The sequence below is a fragment of the Chelonus insularis genome, unplaced genomic scaffold, assembly GCF_013357705.1.
Source record: "Chelonus insularis isolate UGA/USDA-ARS -01 unplaced genomic scaffold, ASM1335770v1 contig_70_pilon, whole genome shotgun sequence".
NCBI lineage: Eukaryota > Metazoa > Arthropoda > Insecta > Hymenoptera > Braconidae > Chelonus > Chelonus insularis.
The window spans coordinates 274,408-292,238 of record NW_023276716.1 but is presented as its reverse complement, the minus strand read 5'-3'; the positions used below and the strand labels follow the sequence as shown (position 1 = coordinate 292,238).

General features: G+C 33.8%; 1 protein-coding gene across 3 annotated transcripts in view; it reads right to left on the bottom strand.

Annotated features, from left to right (window-relative positions):
* The window catches only part of LOC118070970 (rho GTPase-activating protein 20-like), a 119,973-nt gene that overhangs the window by 48,115 nt on the left and 54,027 nt on the right, over positions 1 to 17,831 (bottom strand). The window contains exon 1 of one of the 3 annotated variants that reach the window (XM_035089885.1): positions 4,142 to 5,375. The exons of the other annotated variants lie outside the window; for them this stretch is intronic. Coding sequence (XP_034945776.1) covers positions 4,142 to 4,453 — 312 coding nt within the window. The 5' untranslated portion in view covers positions 4,454 to 5,375. Of the gene's footprint in view, positions 1 to 4,141; positions 5,376 to 17,831 lie in introns of those variants that run through there. 3 annotated transcript variants of the gene reach the window in all.

The following is a 17,831-nucleotide window of genomic DNA, read 5'->3' as shown; positions in this document are numbered from 1 at the left end:
AAGAATAATGGTGGAGAAATAAATATTTCATCTGAACTATTCCAAACTAGCAGCAGCAGGAGAAACAAATAGGGTTAATTTCGCAAAGTATTTGTGTTGAAGTAATACGTTATTGATCACGTTTGTACTGATGTTGGATAGCGAATAAGTATGTACACGTGTCCGTGAACTACACTCGGCTTTGGGGCCAAGTGAAAACCAGCAACCTCGTTGCTAAGGTCCAAGGTCAGTTGGATTTATGTTCAACTTTATTGGAATTTAAAAATTGTTCGTAAAGTTGTTGTATTCATGACTGAAAATTTTGATAATCAGTTTGAAGATATTAAAAGAAAGAAATAAAATAAGTGTGTTTAAATGTGTTGAAAGAGTTAAGTTAATTTAAGAACTGGATTACCACGGAATGAAGTGAGATTGGGGCAAACGAAAGTCGTGCCAGTTTCTAACGAGAACAGATGGCAAAGGGCTCTGTGTCAGGTGGCAATTAGCTGCTGCAAAACATCCGCACAAAAGTATATGTAATGGTTTAATAGCGTGTAGAAAATTTATAGAGACAAAACCTTGGACTATTTGCTCAACTTAGCCGTGAATTACTAGATAACGGGCTTAATAACTTACTTTTTGTCACTATAATCCAAGCTACTTGATGACTAGACAATAGATTAGAAATGAAAGTGGTGGTTTGCTTTCAAATAAGCAACTGCTGATCATGATTAGATAAATTTCATCTTACTGACCCAGGTTAACTCTCAAATTAATTTAATTGGAATTGATATTGAAGATACGAAAGAGAAAATCACTATTGAGTGACGTATCACTTGAAGACATTTATGGATTTGTCTTCTTCGGAAAAGGCGAAAAGAGAGACCATGCCGACGGCAGAGAAAGCCAGCCACAAGGTCGTCGACCTGATCATGCTGCTGACAACGATGTCGTCTTGAGCAAAGTCAATATCCATCACCTAATTTACCATTAATCTATATGTATTTATTGAAACCCACGCAGCTCTATCGTTACCACCAGCTGCAACAGCTGCTTTTTTTGTTATACCCACAACATCAAAACAATCTCCTTACTCTTCACCTTCTTCTTCTTCTGGTTCCATTGAACAAGACTCTGAGGAAGTAGAGAGGTCATCGTTCTGTATACTGTGCTTTATGGTCCGTAAATTATTTATCCTAATAAAATTCTATTATATTGAATTGAAAATATATATATTGTAGTATTTGATTTAAATACTCTAGACCAGGATAATACGACGACTTAACATTTAGGGAAAAATGTTGTTTTTCTTTTGATGGGAATCATGGAGAAAAGCTCTGTGAATAGTCACATGGAATTCCTTATTCCTCGAGTCCCGGTGTTCTGAGAAGAGGAAGTCCGTGGCCGAGGTGGAGTAGTATACTTAGGGTCCGGCCTTTCGAGGGCGTCTTGTATATCGTCCTGCTCGGGGCAGCCACTTAACGAGTTAGTTATTGCGGGAGTCGCGCGGTTGTTACGCTCTAAGACACTTAAGAAGCCACAGGGTCGGTACTTCCTCATCCGGCTCTCGCTTACTGTGCAATAATCCAGCCGATTAATATAAACGCGATGGAAATGAAGCCTTAAGCAACTAGAGGACTTTGGTTGATACATGTGTACTGTTGGAATACACGACGGCATTGCGATCCAATCGGCACCTGGTAATTAAGAGCGAGCACGACACAAATCATTGAAAGCCTGTGCTTGAAGACTTATCGATTGCACCCAAGATCAACATCGACTTCATTTGTCAGTGAATAAATTTCTAAGGTGAATAAATTCTACACGGGTATTGTTGAATCATTGAACGATCATTTTTCATGTACCTTGGAAGATAAAAAAAAATTATTTCTTCTAATTAATGAGAGCTTTTTTAACATAACAACAAATTAATGATGATAATTAATTAAGTATCATGTTAAAACATTTTTATGATTATACTTAATATTTTTTTAAATTGATATTTAGTAAGAAAAAAAAATTTTTAAGTTGAAAATAACTATTAAAATAATTTTATTAACGCGGACATAAACCTACTTTTTGAATGATAAAAATCAAATTTTCTACAGTTTTATAAAATACTTCCTACAACTTGTAAATTTAAAAATTCTTTGAATCAGAGAAATCTTTTTTCTTGAGATAAAAAGTTTACTTCTCAGTTAATAAATGTTACTTAGTTGGTACAATTCAGAGAGGTGTGTCTATTTAAACTCCGTTAGTTTGCGTGCAATACGTCTATAAAGGTGTGAAAATTTGCAGTTGCATGAACGGTAGATTATATCATTAAATATTTTTATACCATCCAATAGCTAAACGAATTAACGAATTTATTTTATATCAAATTTTTCAATTGTTCAAATCTATGATTAGAAAACAACAACATTTTTTTGAGAATTATTTTTTTAGAATCCAAGGTCAGATAACAATAATTTCAATAGTTGATTTAGTAAGTTTATAAAAAAAATTTCAAACAATAATGTAATAATAAAAATAGAAATAAAATTTAAAAAAGATGAGTCATAGATTGAAATGGTGATAACAACAATCAATAGATTAAACATAATTTATTTATAAAAAAAAATAATTATTATAATAATAATACATTTGTATAGAATAAGAAATACGAGGATAAAATATGATTTGTTTTGATTATACAGATGAGAGTAGTTTTATCAGATTTTGAATCGTCAATGAGATATAAATTATTTTTCACAAAAGTATGCATATCAAAGATCGGAGTAAACGTCAGTGGAATCATTAATGACCACAATAAATATTTACGGGATCTTTTGTAAGTCTGAAGGACAAGATAAAAAAGCCAAGCATACTAGAGAGGAGATCTAAACTTTTATAATTTGAACCTTTGACCCGAGGAAATCTTAAAGCTGCCAAAATACTCGTAATTCTTGCACTCTTGAGATGCATTTTTCAAAACGATAAATCAAGAAACAAAAAGAGGAATTTAATGTAGACAATAGCACCCTAAGGCGAGGAATTTATAATTCTCGTTTAAATATATTTTTATTTTTTTACACGTAACGTGTGATGAAGAGTATTCGGGTTTTATTGTTGAAGGTCGTCTTCATTTTAACTTTGGAGAATGTTTTCGAAGAAAATTATTGACTACAGATTCCACTTTTAAGCGGTTCACTGCGATCAATCGTCAATTATTGGCTTGCGTGACTTCAGTATAACCTCGATCAATGTCGAGGCACTTAAAAAAGTTATTCGATACGTCTTTTATATAACGTTCAACACTGTAAAGTCATTTCTTCAACGTCTGCACATTTTTTAATACTCACAAAAATGGAGCGCCACCCGATGGGCGCAGTTATTAGCTCCTGGGGTTCGGTTTTACGATCCAACTAACGGTCCTTACGCACAAAAGCAACGGTCTCGACCTTTACGAAGGACACAACTCTTCTTCTCGTGTCCTCACCCCAGGCGAAATACCAATAAATTTAGTGAAAACAGAAGTGATACCTGTACTGCTACCGTACAATCTCATCCTCAACACTTGGATATTTTTGTAATACACCTATTGGAATCTTTGATAGTAATCTTATCATAACAAATATCTTCCTCAACTCTTGCTCCAGGAGTTCTGCATTCACACCTGCAAACATTTCTCCAAACCCTCGCGAGATATATCTCCGGCTGGAGAGGGAGGGAAATAAATAAGAGAAGAAGAGGAGAGAATAAAATGAAAAGCAATAAAAGAAATTGTCGAACTTCGACCGAGACCAAAGGATTCAGCAGGACCCTTTTTATTCTAGATGGACGAGAGTTCATTCGTAAGGGCCTTAATACCGGGTCTCCGCATTATTCGAGGGAGAAGAAGCGAAGATGAAGGATAAAAAACAAGGGATCCGCCATTCGTCAGGTTACAACAACGCGTACGTGCGTGTCGGTCGTTATACGGGTTAAGAGTCACTCAAATTACGGACATTCATTCTCTTGTATTGGCTCCACAAAACTTAAAAGCTTTTAGTGCATCTCCATCGGGCAATGATCCCTCCTGTGATGCTACTCTCACCTCAAAGATGTTGGACATATTTTTTTTCCATCAATCTCAATTACCAAATAATTTTAATGGACGTTGTACACTTTTATTCTTGCTTACCTCTTTGAAGCCATCAAGCCGACCAAGACTTTTGGTTCCTCTAAGTGGAAATGCTGTGTCGCACCAACTGCTGGGTGGTGATACAGCACAGAGTCTAGGTTCACCAACATTCAGTCCACGCGCTCTGCTCTTACTCTTGCGTTTATCAAGCAAGTGTTTTGCTCTAGACTTCCTTATTGGTGCATTACCATCGTCTTCAGGATCACTTTGAACCTCCCATCGCGATGGGGACTTGAACCTACGTCGCGAACTCGTTGGTGAGGTCACCGGGGAGGTAAGCCTCTGAACGAGGGTGCCGAACATGGTCATCATCGACCTTAAAGAGTAACACGGGCGCGCACACACTGCTCACACATCCACACACACCGACTTGATATCTCCTGTGACGCCAAGCAATCGATTCAGAGCTCCTTGGCCACCGCCGCAGCAGCTTCTGCTCTTGTCTGTTCGACGCGATGAGTCCCAGTGATCCTCATCCTTGTCACGATTGCAGATGATCACTCGTACCAAGAATCATGAGCTATCTCATTCTCGCGAGAGGATTATCTACTCCTTTTCTGAGAATTCACTGAGAATAAGAGAAGGAGGTCGATTAAAAAAAATCTTACATGCAAGAATTATCTTCAATCTTCTTGTTGCTGATCTCTCGCGATTGTAGATTTCGTCAAGGCCAGCCGATCGACATTCTGTCGAGTTGAGAGCGTTATCGAGCTGAGGATTGCCGGCAACCACCTGTTTGCTGCCTTCGATATCCTGATAAAAACTACAACATCCACCCTCTTTTTAAAATTACTATTTATTCTTCTCAATCTTATTCTCTCTCTCTCTATTTCAGTTTTTTAATCTTACTCCAACACTCGAATTAAAATTCTCTCATCCGCCAACGTTAAATGGGCGCCAAACTTAGTCTTCAGAGATAATATGGTCCTGACTCACCACCGGACCAGATAGGTATTTGCCTTCAAGCGTGTAGTTACTCACAACACACATAACATGTCCAACATCAATTTTTTTTCACTACTGAAAAATTGTCGATAAGTTTCGTGTAATCACAACACCAACGAATTAATGATTAATATTGAAACAAAGTCTTGGAATGAATAATGCTAGATTAGTTGAGTAAGTAAGACTGAAGATATAAAAATGTTACGCGGAAGAGAAATAAGCTCGTGGCAGCGCGAGACACGACATCAACAATCACTCGCTGCGTGCGGAATTCAACTGGTCGCGCGGTGACGGCAGCTTCCGACCGGTTGGCCTCGCTCCCACGAAACAATCCGAAGTTAGTCGACTTCTAACGAATCGATCCGAGTGTTTACGAACGTTACCGAGTATCATGAGGTTGCCATGGAGATTGGGACTTATTCCCCCTTAGGCAATACACACCGTTCGCCGGGCCCCTCTCGAAACTCTATGAGTCCTCAAGTGTGCGTGAGAGATTTCACGTGTATAAGGAGGGAAAAGAGAGAAGATAGAGGTGGTACTTAAAGATTTCCCAGCACGCGAGATATTCATTAAAACGATGAGAAATGAATAATAATAAGAGGCATGGATTCTCTTTCATTGTATAGATATTTATAGAATTATTTTATTACCTTTTTTTTATTATAAAAAATAACACAGAAACCGGATTTATATTTATAAAGCTACTGATGGCTGGTGAAAAATATTTTTAAATGTCTTGGTGATACCAAAAAAAAAAAAAAGTACTTCAAGCTGTTTCAAATCTTTGAGGATAGAATTTGAATTTTGTATCTTTAATTATATTGATATTTTTATTTTTTTAAAATGATAATTTTTATTTTTTATTATTTTAAAAAATTTATTTTAAATAACTTAAATAATTAAAATTCTTATTTATTTATCGAATTAAATTAATAGAATATTTTGAAATATAAAGATAAAATAGATAATGAAATATTTAATAATGCATTTAACAGAAAAATGAGCTTAATCATGGATATAATTGCATTCATAATGCTATATTGTACTATCTAAATGCAAATAAAAGTGATGAAAAATTAAAGAACGAAGAACGTCATTAAAAGACACGAGATAAATTGTTGCGTGAAGAAAGAGACAGGCAGAAAGAAGAGAGCAAGTTGTGGCAAGCTAAGGCAGTCGATCAAGGGAGTCAAGAACGAATCTCAATTATCCCTTGTCCCTAAGGTAATCTAAGAGGAATAGAGTCTATGTACTATAGGGATATCAACAGATTCATACTAATTACGTGTCCACTTAATAATTACGCAGTCTGAAGCTACCAAGTACAATTAATCATGACTTGTCACGCCTTATACAGTATCAGGATAATGAAACTTTTCAAGACTCACGGCTCTAATGACACACTTTGAACAAATGAAAAAGAGTTTCACGCCTTAATATGTATCATGAGGAGTGCCTAGACGCCTTATCTAGGATGTCCTTTGGAATGCTGACTATTCCAAAGGATTCTTTTTTATCACAATTCTCAGTTTTACATATCATCATCCTTGAAGATGTTATTCGATTAAAAGAAGGCAAGAGAATTATTTACTCGATGGCATCGTGAATTAGCGTATTTTTTTTTTCTCAACTGCTAATCGATCAACATTTCGCGCGTCAGTGACAGGATGAGAAGAATAAACCTGAAGTTTATCGAAGCGTCATATCGGAATCAGTGAAGCGTTGGTATTTCGTAGTATGTATATACATAACAGAAGAGGTTCAGAGTATAAAGATTAGACTACGATGAAAAGTAACCGAGCGTACCAACTCATCGAGACATTAATTAGTTGTTTGACGCTTAGAAACGGGAATTCGTTGCGCGTGAGGTTCGTCATTACCTCAGACGTCTTATCGTCCTTTCTACAAACCGTTACGTGTTCTGCATGTTTCTCTGATTGCAAGTAAGAAAACTTCGATACTACACAAGCACGTCCAGGTCTAGAGAATGCTTGATAGCCGTGAATTTTTTCTAAACATTAAACGTTTATTACGTTATAGTCCTTTACTATGTTATTTAAACAGACATTACTCATAATATATAATATGTACCTTCTTATTGTTCGTGATATAAATTAACTTAATGTCTAGCCATCATGACATAACAAAAATAAATTCTGGCATTCTTGAGGATACTCCAAAGTCACAGTTTTGTTTTGGAGAACGCGAGAGATCGATCGATAAGAAAAGCGCGCAAAAAAATTCGATACAACTTGCGTCGTCTTCTTACGTTGACGTTTGTGAAGACAAGCTAAGAAAGATTGTGAACATAACCGCGGGAGGCTTGAATTTCAAACGTGAGACAGGTGGTGGCGTGCTAAATAAATTCCTATTATCGCGAAAATCACGCCCGGTTCAGATGCACCTTCCTTTATACATTTTTTCGTTCATTATTCTTAATTTTTTTTTTTTTTTTTGCTTGAATGAAAGCAAAATCTCATCTTTTAACGTGCCGAGTGATTTATATACATCACTTTCTTACATGTTTACATAATCATATGCTTAAAAATTTATGAGCTTTTTTCATTTCGTTATTATGTAAAAAAAATTTTATATGTAACATTGTATTTTTTTTTGGAGTCTTTGATGTACGTTGGTATCAAGATAGGGCAATGAATAATGAGATTAAATATTACTTCTTTGCATTTTTGAGTTTGAATAATTTAGTGACAAATTTTTGTTTTGAAAAAAAAAAAAAGTAATTTTGATGAAAACATTTTTCGGAGTAATTGTGGGTAGAGATTTATTTATTTAAATTTTATTATAATTTAATATTATTTTCAATGATGTTGATAAATATTAATAATAGTTTAAATAATTTGAATAAAAATAAACAAATAATTCATTCAAATTCATTAAAATAAATAAAAAATAAGTATTATTAAAATCAATTTCAGGAAGCAAAGTATTCTATAACATCAAACAAAGCAAATTTTTTTTTTAAATTAATTAAATTTTAATTCAATTAAAAAGTAAAATCTAAAGGAAAATTCTCAAATAACATTATTAAAATGCTAATAAATATTTCCGCATACCAAACAAAAAAAATTTTAGAACAAAAATAACCACAATGTATTATGTTACATATTGAACAGTCAACTTTCATCATTTGACACGACTCAGCGGAAATTTTCCCACAAAAGTTAGTAAACTAGGCTTCGAATAAATCTACGCTTTTGTTAACAATTGAAACTTTTATCGACATTATGCATGCATGTCATACTTCAGACATCCTCTATATCCTGAATGATATTTCCTTTACAGTCCAAGCTTTTCACACTCTGCTCCTATATAACCACTAGACTACCACAATAAACACAACTAAGAGTAAAATGCATTGTCCTCTGACATTTTTTTTTCTACGTTCATATGTCAGTAAAATTCAGAACCTTTATAAAAATATACCACACTGCGAACTACAAAGCGATGCAAAATAAAGGCATGACGTGGAGTCTTTTTTTGATATTATTAGCAGTTGACTTTTTTCCTTTGTTTAGATAAACAATGCCCATCGTATAGTCAACAATAAGGAAATGCAAAGTATAACATGTTGGTGCAGAAAAAAATTGAGAGCTAAAATAAGTGATTATAATGATGAAATTGAAGGCCTGGATAATAACATATGTTATGTGCAGGCAATTAAGAAGTGGATAACTAAAAAATAATAACAATAATTAAAGTTTTTTAAGACAGATGATGTGTTGGTGAAAAGGTAGAGAAAGACGTGGTACTGAAGGCCGTCACGATTATCGCAGAATTCCAGGTTCGAGTATGTTTTCAGTGAAATGGGAAAGTGGGTTCAATATATTCTGAGTAAAGCTTAGTGAAGCCTAAAGTATGTCATGTACCAGTGTGATATATACTCTGGTGGTTTCCGTACAAACGCATAGCTCGGCTTCATTGGGAATATCAACAAATCCATATCTACAGTTCATATAATAACGAGAGAGTCAAAGTATTGCGTGCCGATTATACTGCTAGGGAGAGGGGCTGAGTGTGAGAATTATTATCCTTTGATCTCGCTGCGGGTTTCACTCGACAGGAAATTAACGACTACGTGCATGGTCGCACCCGCCCAGCCCAGATTATCAGTCATAAACTCGAGACGGAAGTAAATGAGGCGAGGAAGTATCAATGGTAGATATAGGAAAGAGATAAAGAGGTGAAGTGAGGGGATTCTTACAAGTCCCACTCGGCGACTTGGCCATTTCCCTCTGGCATCCGGACATGAAAGAAAAGGAATAAGTGAGAGTAAGACAAGACAGATATCGGTATTTTGCCTCGTGCGATTCGTATATAACTAATAGGCTATGTAATAATTCACAATGCGCGTCAGGTGTGCATTAACTTAATAGCGAGTTTAAGAGGTGTTAATAACGAGACTGAGAAAGTACCTAAACTCAGACTCTGGCTCCACAATAAATTCCATGGTTAAAACTTTGTATACATTTACACCCACCCATTGAATAAGTTATAATAGACGTATACATAGTTTCATAAGTCGGTTAAAGTCATTCTGCTATGAAAAATTTTTATTCATAATCTAAAATCATCCTATGGAAGCACCTTTGACCTACGCATCTTGCGGATGTTTCCGCGTGCTGGTCATCCTCCATTCTTCAACTATTGCTTGAGAAGAGTGTGAAGGATAGATACAGAACCTAGAGAAGATGCTACCCGCATGAGAACGATAGGCTCTGCACCAACAATGGACGCTTGAGCACCTCGTCGTGTCGAAGGTTGTGGCTTTTAACGGTTTCACCATATTGCTGTACGCTCACCACTGCTGCTGTTTGCCACGCGTTTCGCACTCGCGAGAAATGGGCACCTATTCAATAGCTTGCAATTACTGGGAATGTCTAGAGTAAATGAGTATCTGAGTTACAACTATGGAATTTAACATATGCTTTTTTTTCTACTGTTTACACAACTTATTGGAGTAATAACATAAACATAAATATTACAAATTGCTTCATATTTAATAGTATTCTTGTATTCATTATAAATAGAAACGACGAGATCATTTGACGATGTGTCACTTTCTCAATCTGCTTAAATTTGTATTATAACCGATATGGTATAACTGTCTTACTCTCTCTCCCACTCTTTTTTGGCCTTTTTTTTTAAATTCATAGCTGCTCTTTAAAATCTTACTCAGGTCTCTACAGTAATGAATTACTCTTTTTAAGACTGGATTGGAATAATAAGAAATGTATAAGTAGAGAAAAGGTGTTATAAATAGGACAGTTTTTTGTTATTCATTGTGAAGCATATGACTAAAAGATAAAGGGAGTTTACAATTAATGGTTTAATCAAATAACTTTAAATTTCATTTTTCACACCTAGCTTACTTTATGCATTTTTTTTCATTTTAATTTTAAATTACTATAAAAAGTACTCAAAAAGTTTTAAATTAACATTGGTTTGTGAGAAATTCATCTTGAATATTATTAAAGATTTTTAATTTTTTATTGATTTTTTAATTGATAGATGGAATTAATTCTTGGTAAGAAAAAAAAAATGGGAAAAATATTTTGAAAACACCATTGAATGATGGAGAATCGTTTTAATTTGATATTCAACCTATTTCATTAATAAAAATATCGTTCAGAAAGTGAAAAAAAAATTTCTCTAGATGAGATGGCATCAATTTCTGTTTTTAATGGGTTAAAATCATATTACTGAGTATCATCATCCTCTAATTTGAATAAAACTAAGAAAATATTTTTTTTTCACCATCTATCAATTATTATATACACAAAGCTTAATCTTAAAATATACAATATTACTAAACTTGGAGTAAAAATGACTCATTCAATCTCCAAAGAAAAAAAAAAACGAGACAAAAAATAGTTTCACGGTTTTTCTTCACGTGGGAGAGTCCAATATTAAATGGATTTCACAAACGATATCTCCAATTCCCAGTAGAATGCACGTTCGTATCGTTACTCTTGTAAGACCAGTTAAATACAATCTCCTAATTTAATGTACTTAGCTAGGGTCTCTGTAGGTTTGAGGTATCTCTGGACCTAACATCAGGGTAATAGAAAGATCCTAGGCTATCTTAAAAGAAAATCTATATTACAACTGCTCCGAGCATCTAAAATAGATAAATCGAACAAAAAGGTTTTGAGAAAAGAACCCGTACCCTAGATAAGATAAAGACAAAAATTTTTTTCATTGCATTCTTTTGCTTTTAGTGAAGCATTAAAATAAATGATAAAAATATCACTAATATTTAATTAATTAAATAAACATTAAAGAGTCCCTAAATGATGGATTGTTTCATCATACCGCTTCTTTTGTGCATATTCGTGCCAAAGTATAATCACTGGATATAGCAATACACTTATGGAGTCCACACATATAGAAAATGACGATGAAACACGTAGAGGAATAATGACACTGCGAGTCTTAAGACTTGAGCAAATAATATGTGAGATAGACGCGTGATAGTTGGCTTGCATCCGAAAAAGGTCTTTGGGTATACAAGAGTATACGCTTGTATAACGGCTCCTCTATTCGCACGATTGGACACGTGCGAGCGATGCCTTTGTGTTGCATTCGACATCAGCACGATATAGCTGGTTTTATAGTGATCAGTAGCTTTTACGAATAATACACGCAGCTCGATTAACGTTTAACCAAACACGGATAGTGTCTATACTACCATATTAGTAATCCAGTCATTTTTTTTATTCAAGAGAAGCCTTGGACTTGATTGTTCCATGCAGATGTTTTCTTTATTTTATTTTTCTAATGAAACAAGCAAAGTCAAGTAAAGTAAGATACTAGAGGGTAATGAGACATTTAAAAATCTATTGTTTTCCAAGGCAGTAAGAAATATATCTTGTTGAAGTTCATTTTTATATTTATCAACAATAATATTTTTTTTTTTAATGAAAATTAAATGTTTAAGATTTAAAAAATGTAACCAATTCGTTTTTTTGTTAACAGAGAAACATCTCGCCCTGACAAAGATCACCAATGTGTAAATCTTTCTCTAGTCTCCCAAAATAAACCACCAAAGCTCACGAGGACACGAGGCCAGAATAGCTATGAGTATACTAGTGATTCAGAGAAGAGTATATTTCAACTGCACAATCAGTAAATACCCGGTATTTTCACAGTGTATTTTGTGATTTACACTAATTTAGTTCACGAGATTATACCTGAGTATCTCTAGCTCATCCTCCCTTATAAATATAGAATTTTTTGTTGAAATGATTTCTAGTTTCCATGATGGCATGCTGATGTAGCAAAAGTGTAGATGGAACGCGACCAGTGATGCCTGGAAGGTATATCGATTTCCCTCTCGATCTCGTCGATTTTCGACTTGGGTGCGGTGCATAATCTTGTGCATATCGATCCGTGTGGCGATCAAACGAGCATCGGTTGCATCTTGACGCGAGGTATGTATCTCGTACATGCATTGTATGTACGTATAAGTACGGTGGGCTGCAACCGCAAAGAACTCCAGTAGGTACCACCTCACGTTGGGTTCCTCTGAACTGACTCATGTACCGGTCTCTCTTCCCGCACTCGTCTTACCGCCCTTCTGCTGCCAATCCTCCTCATTCTTTTCTCTACTTTTTCTTCCTCTCCCTTATTCTCTCTCGTATATATACACATTCCTCGAACTCTTTCTTTCGCGCTTCACTACCAGAAGAGAGAACGTGGGTGAAATTCCCGGACAAAATCTTACAGGATCATGTGGTGGATCGTAAATTTTTTTCTTAAATCATTCCGAGGCTTAAAAAATTCGTGGATCTTAAAAGTTTTTATTTTTTGACTATGATATTTGATCGTAGAAGGGTGAAGAAGAACCCCTTTTTGACAATAACAATGTTAAAATTATCTTACATTCATTGTAGAGGACTAAAATAATTTATAAACTTGAATTTTTCGATTTAAAACTTCATTAAAAACTTTTTGAAAGAATATTTGATGAGTAAACAATAAAGAATTAAAAGTTATTAATGTAAGTTTTCTCAGATACTTAATCTTAAAAATAATATGTTTTTTTTGGAGCCTCAAAGTTCACGGTGGTGTGAAAATTCAATAATGCTCACACACAAAAAATAATCATAATGATCTAGATGATGGATCCCAATATTTCTTAACGGTAAAAGAATCCCTTGGGCTTTACTGATTACAGCAGAGTCTTCTTTTTTGATAATTTTGGAGTAATTTTATTGATTCTTCTGAGAAAAAAAAATTCTCACAGATTTTCGATTTCTCGGGTTACGAGAATGCCCACCTCCTTAACAACCTCGATGTGAGATCATCAGAGCTATCATGTATGTACACTGCTAAGTATAGGTATGAGAATTCGTTTGTACAAGTGTTAAGGATAAATATTTTTATATCTTCATGCAAGTGAATTTTTAGCCATACGAAATAAGGCGCGAAATCGTGCCAAGAATAATAATATCTAAAATGGTCGATCTTTATGATTTTAATCTTGGTACATACATTTTCCCTCTCAATCTCTCAACATCTTGCTGGTCCAGCGGCGATGAAACAATTGACGTTATTTATGACTACCCATAGGGGATTTTTTATAAACCGACAGTTTCTCTCTATGAGAGTGTATAGGGAGACATGTAGCATATGGTTCAGCCCACTTCCAAGAGAGAAGAATCTTATTGTCGATAAGAAACAGAACGGCCGTTGGCTAGCTTTCCTTGTGCAGAGAAAGCTTACTCGTTTTGTACAAACGAGTGCACAAGTCCCATTACTTCCGACAGGTTCTTGCCAATATATACATGTATATATATATACAAGTAGACCTTTTCATTAATTCGCTCGTGATACTAAACCGATTGTTCCCATCCTACTTGGAGACTTGAACTAACAATCAGTTAGTTACTTCTTTTTCTAGACTTCTCACTCTTTCTCTTTCTCCTGTTGATGTGTATCAATAACCACGTATTTATCATCATTACTTGTATCCATTGCATTAATTAAAACCCTAGAAAAAAATTCCTCCTTCTTTTCTCCATCCTAAAGAAGCCTTTTAATGGTGATTTTAGGGCAGCAATAAAAAATAAAAGTTGCAACTTCACCAACGCAAATTCAAGTGATATTCAGAGAATTTTAATGGCCCTTCCACGTAAATTATTTTTTGTTTCTCTACAGAGTCTTTGCAAGTATTTTTAGCATGATTCAGACCCTTTATAGGGAAGTTCGATGGAACTTCTTCTAAGGTATAGCAGGAACATCAATTAGAAACGCTCCAGGAAAGAAGTTAATAAGGAGAAAAAATTTTTTCATAAAATCTAAAAATAAATATCTCATGTTACTCACGTATAGGGACAATTTTCACGCTCATCGAGTCGTCGATTAGTAGGTGGATCGTTGGTGTATTGATCGTACGAATTCACTACAACAGGAAGGGAGGTTTCTATACAAGCAAGCGTAATGATCGCGATTGCTTCGATCTTGATTCGTTAATGACCCGTGTCTGCAAGTCTTGTATCGATGCAAGTTTCTCACTGGTCTCATGGCCACTTGTAGCTCTGGTATATATGTTCGCTAGATGTAAACCAATGTCTTCAACTTCTATTTCCCAAAAACAATCTTTAACAAGTTGATCAGTCTCTTGTTACATGGAAATTATTTATGGAAAAACTCATTAACTATTCCGCTATGATAATAGTACCCATTTAATGATCGTCGGTAAGATAATTAACATTTAATACGATCGTCTTTCTCACGCAAACAATGATTCATCTAAGATAGTTTGGGTTGTTCAATCAATCCATCGTATCATATAGAATGATTATTACATGGCTTAGAATTTTTTTCAAATATTCTAATGCACAAGACTATCTTGGTCTAAATGAGTTTTTCTTATCGCTAATGAAACATATATTTATTTACTTCAATCTTATCAATTGCAAAAATCATTTCAATTGGAAAAAAAGACTTTTAATGATTTTATTTATTGCGTGGATACATGATGCACAATTATTTCGGTACACTTTTATGATGAATATTGTAAGATTCCAGATATTGTTAATAACGATCTTGATCATATCGTGGTTAAGGATCCAAAAGAAGTGGCAGTAACGGAGTTGGAATGGTACCGCTAGTGCTGATATCAATCTGGCAATAAACTTACATCGAGACTTGCAGAGAATTTATACAAGGGGTTTGTGTATTTGTATGTACAAATTACAAAGATATGTTCGTCAAATTGTTACACCACCCACATTGATGCTGACGTTTCTTTCTGTACAATTATTCTACCATCAAATTGCTAAAGAAAATTACCAGATAACCTTTGACTAGAATATAGTACAATATTTTATTTATTTATTTATTTACTTGTTATTAATCTACACAATATCTATCAATTTACTCTCTCGACTAAATTAACTTGTAGAGAAATTCACCACGAAATTGATAGGTTTTTTTTATTATCCTGAAATAACTGCTTTAATCATAGCTATAATGATAGAGTATACTTTTTATTTCATTTTTTTCTCATCTTTTTTTATTTTTTTCACTCGTTAGAAAAATTTTGTAATAAATCTGACGATAATTCTAGTTTATTAGGACAATAATCAGTGTTGTTGGTAGAGGAATAAAAAAAAATTTCGTGTACAAAGTAACACGAATGTGGGTGCGTCAAGATCTAGAATCTTTTCCTCCGGATGCCCGGCCGCACCCTCTTTGATCTAGGCCGCGTGAGTTTATAGGTCATAGTATTTAAATTATTCTCCTTAAGGCATCGTAATGCTTATTACATAAATTTAACTAATCAATTTGTATACAAATAACATTAGTCAATAGTAGAAATGTTTCTGAATGTAGTAAGCCAATTATCATAAATACATACTTTCAAATGATCATTACAATTATAAATAAATGCAACAGCAAAAAATTACTTTTAATTTTTAACGTAATCAACTACAGTTGTATCATTAGCTGCAATTTAAATATTAAAGTAAAGACAAAAAATATTTAAACATTCAAAGCATTAGTGTAAAACATTTTATAAAAAAAGGTGAATGCCTCATTTGGAAGTTGTTGAAATTTCATTTTATTTAATTAAATAATAAAATTTAAATGTTTAAGGAAAATTGTCAAGTGCACTTTCTAAAGTTGCATTAGGGAGAATTAACTAATTATGTCATTTTTCTCTAACGCATACAATTCCAAGTATGCCATTGTGAATTAGTGAAACTTGACTAATTACATTAGTGAAATCACCAAGTTCATTTAATTAATTATAAATTACTTAAAAACCATTATAAAATGTTTTTTATTACCAACAAAATAGATGACTTTAGTCAAATGTCAATGGAGGAATGAAAGAACTGCTAAAGAATTCAGTGAAATTGAGACTTTTTTTAACTTCTTAAGCACAGCTATACTCAGACAATGAATTCAACTTCTTTCTTCCATCAATTGTTAGATTCCAAGTATTATTATGCACTGGGTTTTGTGCATACTTGTTTCTGTATTCACTGACCACCATCAATTAGATCAATAAATTCATCCAAGAATGAGAATCATAAAAACTGAAACTTCCAATTTTATGATGATCTTTTTTTTTCATCCAACCCTAATGAGACATGATGTCGAGAAACTTTAACGATCTTGAGTATCACGATTCGAAATTAATTGAATAGGGATTTTATCTGTTAAAAGAGTAGAATGAGTATTTATATTTTTTTTCTCCTGTTCAATGGATACTTAAATCGCCAATGAGACGTTGGAGAAAATATTAACCGAATTCTGCAAACTATACAATGAGGTCAAGAAGTAAATGGAATAATTTAGATTCGTCAAGTAATGTTCATTGCTACTCTACTCAATGATCTTGGATCTCTTTACAAAATAACTGCGTAAAATCGCTAATGATCTTCTCGAGTTTATAGCCACAGTGTGTCACTAGGCTACTAAATCTCATTAAGTCATTCTGATTTAAACATTCATACATATACTATGTAGGTACACAAGTACATATATCTATATACACAGGCCATCTGTTTCTCTTGCTGAACGTCTCGAGTAACTTTCTCGACTCGTAATTTTGCGATTTTCTCTTCTCGTGAGAGAGGACGTTACCACGGATAATTTCCTTGATTCGCCTCAGAGTATATCCTGCTCTCAATCACTAGCTGGTATCAATATCTTGAGTGAAAATTAGAAAATGACAAATCACACAGTATATTTGTCAAATCGATACCTTTTTTTTAATCATCTACATGCATGGAGACTTTATAGAACTTGAATTTACTTATGGAAAAGACCAGGACAGAGTAGAGTTTCCAAGGCTAAATGAGATACTGTGTAATTTAATGCAGAAAAAGTTTTTCTCCACTGTTATAAATACTTTTTTATGACTAATTGAATAGATATGTTTAAGCAAGAAAGTTGTATTAATTACTTTCAATTTTTCCAATGCTAATCAATCGTTCAATGGCTTTTTTAAGGAATAAATATTGATTGTGATTGGAAGAAATTATTTTATAAAGATTTTTGTCATTTATAAAAATTAGAGGAAGGGAAAATGATGGGAATAAATTACATACTTTCATGTCATCGTTGAGCAATAGAGTTTTAAGTTGCAACAAAAATTTTTAAAAAATTTGTTTTATAATGACTGAGGATTGCTTGTAATTTATGGGTATTTTTTTTTTTGCAAATTATGTAATTACAAAAAAAATTATTTATCGCTAATATGTTTTGA